This window comes from Morus notabilis, unplaced genomic scaffold (genome assembly GCF_000414095.1).
Source record: "Morus notabilis unplaced genomic scaffold, ASM41409v2 Scaffold1584, whole genome shotgun sequence".
NCBI classification, from domain to species: Eukaryota; Viridiplantae; Streptophyta; class Magnoliopsida; order Rosales; family Moraceae; genus Morus; species Morus notabilis.
Window position 1 is genome coordinate 126,406 of NW_010366918.1, and position 14,590 is coordinate 140,995.

A 14,590-nucleotide genomic window follows, 5' to 3' on the forward strand; every position below is an offset into this window, starting at 1 on the left:
AATTGATGGTCAATTGTAATAAAGTATAAATTTAGATTTAAATTTAACTTAAAAGTATACGTTCAATTCGATCAAAAATAAAAAATATAATAGTTAAATAAAGTAAAACTTACGGGTATAAAATGAGAAATATTTTTTAAAAAATAAATATAAATAAAGATTGAGTTTTTCTTTTTTTTTTTTTCGGCTAGACTAGAGGATAGATGTATTGTCCAAAACAGAAGTATATCTCCATTTTGCGCAGCTGATCCTAAAAAGAGTGGCTGCAACCAATGAGAGAGAGAGAGAGTTAGGGAGCGATTTGAGAAGCAAACTAGACTAGGAATTATGACCGTACCGTTTATCTAGATTAAGGCTGTTTATTTTACTTAATCGGAGTTTAAAATTTAAGTTTTAATATAATAAAAAACGCACAGAAATAATTATATTTAATTTTTTTATTATAGTAAAAAAATTTCACATAAAATTACATCAAAATGTGACAATTCATATCACGTGTCGTGTTTTAATAGTTTCTTTTTAAATTACAGTCAACCCAAATACGATCCGTGATACGAAATTTTTTAAAAACTGTAACACGAACACGACACGACCACTTTACGAATTGACACGACACGAAAATGACCCGTGACACGAAATTAACCCGTGAACCTGAAATTGACATGAAAATTATATATTTTTATTTAGTTTTTTTACATATTAGAAATAACTTAAAATTCATAACACACTAAAATACAATAATATCAATTAAAATTAGAGAGAAAGAGGGAAATATGCCAATACTTGAGATGAATTAAAATTAATAGGCCAATAGTTTACATAAGTTAATAAATATGCCAAATTATTATTTTCGTCCATAACTTGTCTGGTTATGAACCATTACTTGACAAGTTATTCACGATTTTTGTCCATAACTTAGATGGTTATAAACCATAACTTGATAAGTTTGTCCATAACTTATCTGGTTATGAACCATAATTTAATAAGTTATGGCATATTAATTTTTATAACTACAAATTGGCCTATATACTTTCTTAAGCTTTTCATATTGGCCTATTTTCTACTATTTTCGTTAAAATTAAGCAAATAATAGTATAAGATTTTGAGTATAACTATCATGATATCACAAGTTCATAATAAATTAAAAATATGTAATGAAAAATATATGTATTTTTTAATTTTTTACGAGTTTCATGTCGTGTTCAGATTAAACGAGTCTAACTTAAAATTGATTCGTATTTTTCGTGTCAATTTTAAATCAATTCTGATGTGAATATCTTTTTTCTCAATCATAATCTATAAAATTTGTGTCTTTTTTAAATTATATTATAATATCATAATCTATATTATTGATTCTAATTACATATTAATTTAAATTAAAAATTTAAATTAACAAATTAAACTGACCCTAAATTTATCACTTCTCAGGGGCTCCATTTTTCTGAAGTTCCCAAGTTGCCCATCACTCATCACTCCTCACTTTAATTTGTCACTTCTCTCTCACTCTCCGCGACTCTCTCACACATGATCTGACACGCAAAAGTCGGCCGGCGCCAAATCCGTGCATTTATTAATGCCTACATCTATATGTGTAAATTCGTAATCATTATTGATTATAAAAAAAATTCGTAATCATTATCAATTATCAAAACAAAAAAAAAAAAAACAAAGAAAGAAATCGTATCATCATGAAGCTCCCTCGATAAAAGACATACTTTTATTATTATTATTATATTTTTGCTTGCAGGGGTTTAATAGTTAAATAGTACTTAAGACAGAAGAAAATCACAAAATTAATAAGCACAAAAATTATTTATTAAAAATACTTACACCACTCTTTTTTCACTTTCTTTATTATTCAACACGTAGATTGGTCAAATAATATTTATTACTTAAATATAAATTGAGATATATGTGTTAAATAATAAATATAAAAAAATGACATAATAAATGATATTTTTTTTATGAATTATAAAAACACGATATAGTGAGTGTGTTTAGAACTCATTCTAAAATAATTTTATTTTTTGTATGAAAATAAAAATGAAAACATTTTTAATTTTAGACAAAAATTATTTTTAAAAATGCGTTTAGTAGTATCAAGATTCAAGAAAAGGAGGAAATGCCAATATCTGAAGAAAAAAATGTATTATTCATTACACAACAATCTGTACAGTAAACGGCTTAAATAACTCAACTAAGCTCTAACTAATTACAATACTAGCCAATGTCTAATTGACACGTGTACAACACTCTAACAAACTAACTATCTCTAACAGCCCTCCTTAAACTTAAGGTTGAAAGACTTTCAACTTTGAGTTTGTGTCTAAGAACAGGAAACTTAGAGCTTGATATTGGCTTGGTAAGTACATCAGCTGCCTGATCAATAGCTGGAACATGCTTAACAACAATGACTTTCTGTATCACCTTATCTCTTACAAAATATAAATCAAGCTCCACATGTTTTGTCCTTGCATGTAGAACAAGATTGACAGCAAGTTGGACTGTACTGAGATTGTCACACCACACCACTGGTCTAGTCTGAATGTCAACCTTCAATTCCTTGAGTAGAGACAAGAGCCAAGTAACTTCGGCAACTACATTTGCTAGGCTCCTATACTCTGCTTCAGTAGTTGATCTAGAAATAATGTGTTGTTTCTTTGAACACCAAGAGACAATGTTGGACCCCAAGTAAACACAATACCCAGAAGTGGACCTTCTGTCATCCGGGTCTGATGCCCAATCTGCATCACAAAAAGCTAGCGAATTCAGTTGAGCATATTTCTGAAGGTGAAGACCAAAATCAAGTGTGCCTCTCAAGTATCGAAGAATGCGCTTCACAGCACGCCAATGTGTCTCAAGCGGCTTGTGCATGAACTGGCAGACTCTGTTGACAGAGTAGGATAACTCAGGCCGAGTTATAGTGACATATTGAAGGGCTCCAACAATACTTCTATGCAACTGAGGGCTTTCCACTTCATCACTTCCAAAAGCTGAAAGTTTGAAACTAGTAGTCATAGGAGCTCCAATTGGCTTAGCATCCTGCATTTTGGCTTTACACAATCAATCAGTGACATACTTTTTCTGAGACAGATGCATACCACCTGCCGTATGAGTCACATGAATTCCTAAGAAAAAGTTCACTTCTCCCATATCCTTCAACGTAAAGCAATCATTTAGCTGTGTGATTAGCTGTTGAACCTCCTTCTCATCACTCCCAGTTATCAAAATATCATCAACGTACACAAGTATAAAAGTGACATGTTGAGAATTAAACCTGATAAACAGGGACTGGTCGGACTTGGAGGATGTGAACCCTTGTGCAAACAAAGCATTTTTCAGCTTGTCAAACCAGGCTCTCGGTGCATGTTTCAAGCCATAGAGGGACTTGTGAAGTCTGCAAACAAATTGAGGATGCTTTGGATCTTCAAAACCTTGAGGTTGAGTCATATATACTTCTTCTAGTAAATCTCCATTAAGAAAAGCATTGTTTATGTCCAACTGTCTAATACACCAATCTCTTGCTAAGGCAATGGTAAGAACCACTCTAATTGTAGTTGGCTTCACAACTGGACTGAAAGTCTCATTGAAGTTAAATCCAGCAACTTGATTAAACCTCTTTGCCACTAGACGGGCCTTATACTTATTAAGTGTGCCATCAGTATTTTCTTTGACTTTAAAAACCCACTTACAGCCAATTGGTTTTCGTCCTGCAGGCAGAGAAACAAGGGACCAAGTACCATTCCGTATGAAAGCCAAATACTCATCATTCATAGCAACTCGCCACTGTTCTTGAGCTAAAGCATCATGAACAGAGGTCGGTTCCTGTGCAACCATATACACTTTAGGCTTGAAAATACCCTTCTTTGAGCGTGTACTCATAGGGTGAGAATTAATCACCTGTGGACCTTGTTGAGACAGCTGGTGTGGCATTGGTGTAAGCATAGAGGGATCAATAGAACCTGCACAAGGAACATTAGTCACAGTAATAGGTGCATTACTAGAGACACCCTGATCAGTCACTGGACAGATAGCTGTTGAAGGTAATGGTAGTGAACCATGAAGAGATGAGGACGCAGGATGGGTAGGAGACAGAGGAAGAGAATGGAGAGGAGAAATTACTGGAATAACAGGAGTATACGGAGAGACTAAAGACAGGGAAGAGGAAGAAACAGAAGGAGTGGAAGTTACCTTGGAAGTGGAAAAAGGAAAAACTCCTTCATCAAAGATGACATCTCGGCAAACAAAGATCCTGCCAGACTTATCAAGACACTTGTACATTTTTTAATTTAGACTATAACCAAGAAATGTACACTCAGCAGATCGGAAATTAAGTTTATGCTTATTGTAAGGTCGAAGATAAAGGTAGCAGACACAACCAAACACTTTTAGTTGGGAGAATTCAGGCTGAGTATGAAATAGCACTTCAAGAGGGGTTTTGAACTGTAAAACAGAATTAGGAAGCCTATTATAAAGATAAATAGTGGTACGAAAGGCTTCATCCCAGTATTTTAAAGGTAAAGAGGACTTAGCAAGTAAGGTTAAACCATTTTCCATAATATGACGATATTTTCGTTCAGCAACACCATTTTGCTCATGCACGTGTGGACAAGAGACACGATGAACAATACCATGAGACAAAAGGAAATCAGTGAAAGCCCTATACTCACCGCCCCAATCAGATTGAATGATCTTAATCTTGAAACCTAATTGCAATTCAACCTGGTTTTTGAAATGAATGAAGGTTTGGAATGCATCCGACTTGCTTCTAAGCATGTAGATCCAAGTAAATCTAGAGAAAGCATCAATGAAACTTATATAGTACCTATAGCCACTAGAGGATTGCACAGGTGCCATGCCCCATAAATCAATGTGAACCAATTGTAAAAGAGCATTAAAATAGGTAATAGACAATGGAAAAGGAGACTTATGAATTTTACCAAGGCAACACGCAGCACAAATGGAAGTAGGGCTTTATTGCTAAGAGAAATGTTACAATTTTTCAGAACTGTGGTTACAATTTTGGCTGATGGATGGCCTAAACGATTATGCCACAACTCAAAAACTGGACAAGAAGGATAGACATCAATATTGGCTGTTGTGTTATTAACAGAAATGGGAACATGTGCATGAGAAATTGAATTATGTACAGGAGAAATAGGAAACCGAATGGGATGAGGCAGCTGCTGTTGAGGAAGGTTGATTTGATCTTGACCAAACACATACAGTCCATTCTTAAGGCTCCCCTTCAGAAGCACAGTTTTGGTAACCTGATCCTTAACAAAACACTTGTGAGAATGAAATTCAAAAAAGACATTGTTATCAAGAGCAAACTTAGATACACTAAGGAGATTTTTTATAATTTCAGGAACATGTAAAAGATTTTTTAAAGAAAGAATTTTTGATGCATAGGGAAAGGCAAAAACTAAACCGACCAACGTGACTAATAGCAAGACCCTTACCATTACCAACATAGACTTGTTCAGATCCAAAATAATATGTCATCTCCATCAGGTTGTCTGTATTCGGAGTGACATGGCTGGAAGCTCCTGAGTCGGGATACCAACTTGGATCCGCAACAGTGTCTGGAGTGGCAAGGAAAGCTTGAACATAATTAGAGTCCACAAACGGGTTGGAAGTGGTGGCAACATTAGCAACAGGACTTGGATAAGGTCTCTGTCCATTCTGGAAATGAGAGGGCCCTTGAAAAGAATGATCAAAACGGTAATAGCAATTAATGACAACATGACCAACACAACCACAAAGCTGACACTGTGGTCTGTTAGAGGGCCAAGAACCACGACCACCTCCACTGTTACGACCTCGACCACCACTGGAATTGCCCCCACCTCGAGATGGAAAATGACCAAAAGATTGAGACTGAAAATTCCCACGGGAAAAATGATTCCCAAATTGTGAGGAAAGACGAGAATTGTTCCCAAATTGAGGGAAAAAACCATATTTGAACCTTTCCTTGTTCCCTTGATTTGAATGAGAAGAAGCCAAATTGGTTTGAGCCGAATCAAGGGATTTATGATTCTTCTCAATCCACGCCTCTTGTGAAAGAAGAAGAGACTCAATTTCTTCAACCGTAAAAGCATCATTCCGAGCTTCCACAGTGAGAACAAACGTATCATATTCAGAGGATAATCCCTCAAAATTCCAACAAGATTCAGCATACTCACACAATGACGAATTTACAGCAAATAATCATTCATTGTCAAAGAAGTTTTCTTGATGTTTTTGAGTTGAGTCTTATATTGAGAAATTTTGGCACAAATCTGAGCAGCATAGTATAGATTCAGAGTGTACCAGACCTGCGCTAACATCTCGCAATCGACAACCCTAGAAAGAACGGTCTCGGTCATGGAAGAAAGAAGCTAGGACACCAACAGCTGATCTTGCTTCTCCCATTTCAAGAAATCTTGATTAATTCGTCCTGTGACTTCATCCGCGTCACTGAGAAACTTCATCGGTGAAGAATTTGAATCGGAGATGAAATCCAGCAACTTGTGCCCTCGAATCGTAGCAAGAGCCAACTTTCTCCACGGAAGAAAATTAGAATGATCAAGCCGAACTGAAATCGGGTGACTGAAGGAAACAGGATTGAAACGAACAGAGGAATTCGAAGCTTCTGCCATGGCGGACAAAGAACCACTCTCGCTAGAATCAAAAGGCTCTGATACCATATCAAGATTCAAGAAAAGGAGGAAACGACAATATCTGAAGAAAAGAATGTATTCTTCATTACATAATAATCTGTACAGTAAACGGCTTAAATAACTCAACTAAGCTCTAACTAATTACAATACTAGCCAATGTCTAATTGACACGTGTACAACACTCTAACAAACTAACTATCTCTAACAGGTAGTTTTATCAAGAAATTATTTTCAGTATAGAAAACTTATTAATATCTCTCTTTCTCTCTGTTCGAGAGAGGAAAAAACAAAAATAGAAAATGAAAAACGACTAAAAATCATTTTTCATTTATCTTTTATTTTACACTGAATTAAAAAATTGTTTTCATTTCTGTTTTTTATCTTTATTACGCTAAACGCCGTTTTAAACACATTTTCATTTTTCTTTCTCAAAAAACATAAAAAATAAAAACAGAAGCAATTACAAACACCGCCAATACTTTTCACACACAAAAAAACATGATATAGTACTAGCTAGTGTCACTCAAGATATGTATTAGACGGACCAATCGATGGCTAGCTTATTATGGTATAGGGTGAGACGCATTTTTTTTTCTTCCTCTTGTTATTTGTGATATGAGTCATCTTCATTACAAATAATGAAGATGCTAATGCCAATGCTCGATTAGAAGAAAAAAATTATTTCAAAAAATTTTTTTTTTTTTTCAAAATTTAAGCTTTCAAACTTATAAATTTGTAAACTTTTAATTTATAATTATTTGGAAATGAACATTTTTTAATGGCTATATAAAAAGATCAGACATTAATTGATAATTTTGAAATAATTTAACACAAAAATAATATTGTATGAGAGTGATTTTTCTATTCAAATATCAAAATTTATTATTTGACATGTTAATTTAACACAGCAACAGAGTTGCTCTAAGGTCAGATGTTTGATTATTCTATTTTCACTCCTATTATTCTTCTCTTGTCATTTGTTATCGTAGTCTCTAAATGTCGGATGTTTTATTTTTTATTACAATTCATTTATTTCGTTCCTTTTTTTTTTTTTTGAGAATTGGTTATATTTCGTTCGTTCAATTATAAATAGACACTTTAACAAAGTGTTGAAGGAAAAAAATCTAAAAATTCATGATGCAAAATTTCTATGTAAAGTTACATTTTTTTTGACAAAAAAAAAAAAAAAAGAAGAGAAAAGGATTAATAGACTGGAGGTTTATAAACTTAAATATGTGATAATTTGGTCCGGTTTTAGTTAAACTTTATGCTAGTCGTTAAAACGGTAGTACTTATATCAAGTAATTAAATTCACTTGTATCATTTCCCCAATTTTTCTAAGAGAGAAAAACTAGAATGGACTCGTAAAAACTACCAAAAAGCATGCATTACGAATTAAAGTACCCTCCCATAAAAAAAAAATAAAGTACCCTAAATATGTGTTCTTTTTTAAAGGAGAAATGGAAAAATAGTAAAATACTCTAAATATGTTGCATATATAGAGAGTTCATTCAATAGAATATTCATGATCGCTTAAGAATTTGACCTATGAAGAGTGTTTTTTAGACCATATTTTTCAATGCAAAATCTAATGCCATTGTATATTTAGCACTAAAAAATATGTTATTTTTATTTGTGATTTAATAAACAATATTATTTAAAATGCTAAATTTTTTTTTCATAATCATTAAACTTTCAAAGCAATAAAAGTAAACATTTATTTTTAAAATAATTGAATTAAAATGTAAAAATTGTAATGACAACATGAAAAATATAAACACATCAACCAATAACAGTCAAATGCTTAATTTGTCATATGCTACATTTAGTAAGTAATTTGTCACAAAATATAATACATGATCAATTTAACACAATAAATAAAATTTCATTAGAGAGTGTTTTTTCACTCAAATACTAAATTTGTAATTGATAAATAAATTATTACATTGCATTAAAGATTTTTTACACAAATTAAAAATAAAATTTTCATTAACACATAATTAATTATAACATCACATTAGATTTCTTACACAACTGAAAAATAAATTTTTTATTGACACATAATTAATTATAACATCACATTAAAGATGCTTTAAAGACGATCAATGAATAATTCTTAGAATACATGCGTGCATATTTATAAATTATATTCTATTAACACAGTAGCACACATGTAGGCAAGTATTTTCTTTTCCAATTAATATAGGCAAATTAAATCTAAGTAGAAAGTGTCAGAGGCAAGGATTTTTTCTTTCTGATAAATATGGGCAAAGCAATTCAAGTGGAAAGTCATCATATAAAAAACGTATATACGTAATTAAAGTCTCATTTATTTTATTAATTTAAATTTAAAAAATTCGAATCAACAACTATATCAGTCCTAAATTTAATTTATATCCTAATTAAGCTCTCGACGGACGTTAGATAAATTTTACAAAAGTTTATACGCAATTTGGCAAGTTAAGAATAATATCGAATAGGAAGGAAAATGAGAAAGCAAATGACGTAAAATAAAGAAAGACATGACTTGACATGATAGATAGAAGATTGCGAAAGCGTAAAAAAAAAAAAAAAAAAAAAAAAAAAAAGGAGGAAAAGAAAATGGATGTGATCTGTCAAAAACTCAAAACATAGAACCAAAAAATATATATTAATTTATATTAAATTAGAAAAAGTACAAGGGATAAAAAATGCGTGCAAGTGCTAGTTCTGTAATAATAAGACTGATAAATAAGTTCAATATCCCTTCTTTATCGCTCTCTCTCTCTCTAGATTCTCTAGATCTTTAGTTTTCTCTCTCTCCCTCTGTATATCGACTGTATTTCCTTCTCTTTTCATCTTCAATTTCCTTTTCTCTTTTCTGATCCCCACTTTCTCTTTTCTTTTTCTTTTCCTCCTTCCTTTCAAAATCTACGTCTCATATATATATATATATATATATATATATATATGTCTTAAGTAGATATATATACAGATATATATATATACATACATGGCAGAAGCTGATTATAATGATCATCTAGAGAACATGGAAAGATCAGCTCAAACTCAAACTGAAAGGAGGCTGCTAAACCCAGCAGCCTCGGAGTTCTTTCCCCAAAATCCGTCTTTTATTTTCCCCATCATCACCACTACTACCGATTATCATAATCATTATTTTCAAACCTTCCTTCACCCGCCGCCGCCGCCTCCGCCGCCTCCGCCGCCTCAGCCCTTTCAAATGTCGGCGCCGGCCGTTGAAGCCCGAGACCATCATCATCAACACCACAATCGGACGGCTGTGGTTGTCACTGATCATCAAAGTCGACACGATCATCGTCATGATCAAGATGATGATCAGTCTAGGGCTAGAAATATTAATAATTACTGGCCGCCGAGATCATCAGTTTTTGGGAGGAGAGGAAGCAGTGCTTTCTTCGGTCGGAGCAGGAATATGAATAATAATAACAATATTTCAATGCAGAGGCGAGTTTTGAGGGAAAAATTGGGTGCGAGAAATTATGAGGTTAAACAACAACATTGTTCGTCTTCCGAGGTATTACCAGCGCCTAATCTCATGCATGGAAGTGCCAATGACACCACCGTTATGATCCGGAATATTCCTAGTAAATACACGTATGTGTATATTTATGTTAATTAATTTCTACATATTTCTTTATAATCATTTCGTTTACATGAAAACTTTGCTTTTTTGGGGATTCAATGGACACTTTTTGGCCTTGTTATACTCTTTAATTCTCCAAGGTGTGATTTTCTTTTCAGATGATCATGAACTAATTGATTTGCCTAGGCAGCTAGCATTTTAGAAATTTATAACATGCATTTATTTGGGGCTTTGGTGATAATCGTTTTAATTAATTATATTTTCTGTACACTTTTTTCTTGTTGTGTTCATTTGCCTTCAAAAATGAATTGTTCTATTTAATGTTTCATGCTTTTTTTTTTAAGCTCGTCATAAACCAAATGATTTGCGCCTAGCTGGCTCGCCGTCAAATTTATTACGATATGCTTCATATGGGGTTTTTAATTCTGACCAAATTTATAATGACAATACGCGCCTAGTATGCAAATTTTCAGTGATTGATGTTAATTTTAGTCCGGTTTCTTTCCTTTTGATATCCTACTTGTTCAATTTTCTTCTCTAATTCAAATTATGCATTTGATCTCTGCAGGCGTCGGATGTTGTTGGATTTTCTCGACAACCATTGCATGCTTCAAAATCAAAGGGTTGTCAACAATAATGCTGCTGGAGAAAATGATCAACATCCAATAATATCGGCATTTGATTTCTTGTATTTGCCTATGGATTTCAGGTACATATATAATATGATCACGTATTATATGCATGTCTGGCTCTATGCTGCTTATTTTCAGTACAATATTATGCATGCATTACCGATGTACAATGCTAGCTTTTCTAGATTTCTACTGTTTATTTGGTTTCATTTCAATGTTTTATTATTGATTATGTTTCTGGTTTCAAAAGATTTTAGAGGTATATTTGAACCTATTTTTGGTTTATAATTTCTGTTTTGACATTTCACATGTTTATCTATATATCTATATCTAGCATGGCGGACGTCTTTCTGGTTGTTTAAAAAATGAAACAAATTATTTTTGTACACAAATCTATTTAGAACCAATTTTTTATCAATATTTTCAACTGAAAAAAGCATATATTAATGCGTTTTTTGTTTTCAAGCATGCACACACACACACACACATATATATATATATATATATATATTTGTGAGGAGTAGTCAGAGATTAACAACAGAATTACATTTATATCCAGGAACGAATTATAGTAAACGTAGTGAAGTAGTAAACTACAATATTTTTTTAAATGATCTCCATGGCAAGCATTATTTTTAATGAAGTTAAGAATTTTTCATTGACTTTTATTTCTGTATATTTTTCTTAGCCAACTTCTCAAAACCATGAGCCTGACAGTACTACAATATTTTATGAGAAAGATCAAATTTATTTAGTAATTTTAAAGAAAAAAAACAAAAAACAAAACATCGCCGGCTATGAGTACTACATAAAAGATTACCAAAATATGGATATCATACAACGTGATATTTATCAACGCCCTGCATAAACGTGTGGTCGAACTGAAGGTATAAGTGGACTTGTTTCCTCAGATTTAAGTGGACTTGTGGTTTGATTGAACTGCAGGTGTAATAACAAATTGATTCCATAATTATCTTTATCAAAACTTGATTGCATAATTATAAGAGATAATGTCAAATCATGGTTATGAAGGTTTAAGAATCAAAAAGCCAAATCATATGCGCTGCTTGAAGTACAAAAAGTAGAAGGGGAGGTATTTCCTCCTCCATACACACACACTTTATAGATATATTTATGCGTGTAGGAATGTATATATGCTTCTCTATATTTCTACTATTTTGATTTACATATTATTTTTTCGTCTCAGAACCGAGCTAAACAAAGGATATGCCTTTGTCAACTTCACAAGCCCAGAGGCTGCTTCCACGTTTTCTGAGGCCACCAACGGTCAGACGTGGGACCATTTCCACTCCTCTAAGATAACAAGAATAGCTCGAGCCAAATTTCAGGTATTTTGAGGATCATACATCTACAAACCTTTAGCTAATTTATATGGACTAGAATTATCGACTCTGTGCACTATTTTGTATCACAAAGTACAGGAATTTGTTGGGTTTTGTTTGAATCATGCATTCCATGCCGCGTGTGTGTATATATATATGTAACTATATATTTATTGTGTATGAGATATCGTTTAAGTAACCAGGGGTGTTGATTTGTTCGAAAAAACTTGTCAGGGAAAAGATAAAATTGTGAGATATTTTGAGAGCGTGGCGTTTCCTTGTGAAAAGGAAGAGTTTTTACCAGTTTGGTTTAGCCCGCCGCGTGATGGGACCAATAAGGAGTCGGTGACACAAACGACTGTTGGGAAGCTCATTGGAATTAGAAGCTAACATGGAAGACTCCTTATGATCGTCAGGCAATGCCCAGGTGAAGTCAATGGCCAAAAATTAATCTAATGATTAATACAATATTTGGGTTTCTTGTGGTGATCATTTTGATGAAGTGGGTCGTTGTTGTAGCTAGGTGATCATCGTGACGATAGAAAGCCGAGATGTGACAAAGCCTAATTTGCTTTCTCCTTCAACCTTGTGGGAATGTCAGTCATAGAATAGTACTAATTAAACTACTACTCTTAGATAGCTTCTAACTGATCTTTTTCTGTTTTTAATTTGACTTATTGTAATGAGACCTCTTTAGTTTGAAAAGTTTAATATTTCAATTGTAGGGTGGAGCTTGGCACCTGGACTGGTAGACTAGTTCAGGTGATGGGGTCCACCCTCCAGATAATATGTGATATATATATATATATATATATATAGTCTGTGTTTTCTCGTCGTGTACTCTTTTCTTTCCTCCTAGCTAGGTAATGAGATAAATGTTGTCTCGTTCAGTTTATTTATGTGAATTTTTAATTGAGTTTAAATGTAATTTTATATGAGTTTTTAATTGTAGTAAAAAAGTTATATGTGATTTTTTATGAGAATTTTTAACTGTAATAAAATTAAAATTGAAAACTTAAATTGGTGAAGTGAACGATGTGTATTTTCTCTTTTCAGAATTGCCCTTTAATGCCAGTACACCATATAATATGTGTACTGTAACGTCCTGCGTTTTATTTTTAGTTCTCTAATTTGCTTTTACGCCAGGACGAGCCTTTTGGTTAGCACTGTGTGGTAATTGGAGGGAAGCAGTGACCGATGATACCTTTTTATTGGTATAAAATTTCGCCCAACACCAAAAAGTCGACTCGTACTTTAGATCAATCATGAACTCGTAATTTGGATCAAATGAACACTTTAATCAATAAAGTACATTGGAACCACCTTGTTGAACATTAAGAACCCTGCAAAATAAACAAGTAAAACAAATTATGGGAGCACTGGTGTGGTAAATTGAGAGCACTCTGATGCTGTTTAATTCAGGAGACAAAGGTTTGTTATTGTTTAAGGGTTTCTTGGTTCTCTTGCAAATCCCCACGTCTTTGTGGCGTTGCCGCATCTAACTGTCACAGCGAGATGCTGTTGCGAACTTGCAAGAGCACTTGATCCGGCAACAGCAGCGGCGGAGAGATCTCGCCCCTGCATGGGCTGTAAGTCCCCTTTGCATGGAGGACACATCCGTGAGATTTGTTGTAATATTTTATGTTTTTACTCAAACGTTAATTACTAGTTAATTACTAAAATATGCTTTATAATCAGAATAATTACTTGTTTTTTAAGGAATAATATGTTTATTTAGTCTTTAAGTAATTTTTTCCCCTTAAAAACATTGATATATATTCATTAAATAATTAATAAATTATAGGTTACAACTGGTTGAATTAAGAACATTTAAATCGTTAAATTACTTATTTTTGCTAATAAAATTGTTAATTTACTTGCTGATCACAAACAAATAGTTTATTTAGTGAACGGATTAAGCTAAAGGATAATTGGTTTAAGCAAAAATACTAAATTTAAAACAACATAATTTTTTATTCATTATTCTTTTTTCCATCATTTTATTTCTCCATAAAAACCAACTTCCAAACAGGGCCTTAAAGAGATTGGCTTAGTTTGGTATTACTGTAGATTTTAAAAAAATTACTTTTAGCTGTATTGAAAGAAAAAATAGCTATTATAAAAAGCAGTTGTGTGTTTGGTAAACTATAATTATAGTAATTGTGTTGGTTTTAAAATCAGTGTAATAACATTTGATAAATTATGAAATTAAATTGTTGTGTATAGTTAAAAATTATGACGATATTATATTATACTATAATATAATATATATAATTACACTATAATATATATTTATTATTATATTTAATATAATACAAAAAAATTATAATTATATAACATATTATATAA

The 14,590-nt window shown here is 32.6% G+C and overlaps 1 protein-coding gene across 1 annotated transcript; it reads left to right on the top strand.

Annotated features, from left to right (window-relative positions):
* Positions 1 to 9,654: 9,654 nt before the first annotated feature.
* Positions 9,655 to 12,631, top strand: LOC21391802 (meiosis protein mei2). The gene is made up of 4 exons (XM_010111458.1): positions 9,655 to 10,277; positions 10,835 to 10,975; positions 12,106 to 12,247; positions 12,476 to 12,631. Exons 1-4 carry the CDS (start codon positions 9,655 to 9,657, stop codon positions 12,629 to 12,631), a joined length of 1,062 nt encoding a protein of 353 aa, XP_010109760.1.
* The last annotated feature ends 1,959 nt before the right edge of the window (positions 12,632 to 14,590 follow it).

Bases quoted from the DNA above. Each gene is read 5' to 3' on its own strand.
- LOC21391802 (XM_010111458.1), top strand. From the start codon at position 9,655: ATGGCAGAAGCTGATTATAATGATCATCTAGAGAACATGGAAAGATCA. The intron at 10,278-10,834 runs GTATGTGTATAT...TGATCTCTGCAG, and splicing joins AATATTCCTAGTAAATACAC to GCGTCGGATGTTGTTGGATT. The intron at 12,248-12,475 runs GTATTTTGAGGA...AAAACTTGTCAG, and splicing joins TAGCTCGAGCCAAATTTCAG to GGAAAAGATAAAATTGTGAG.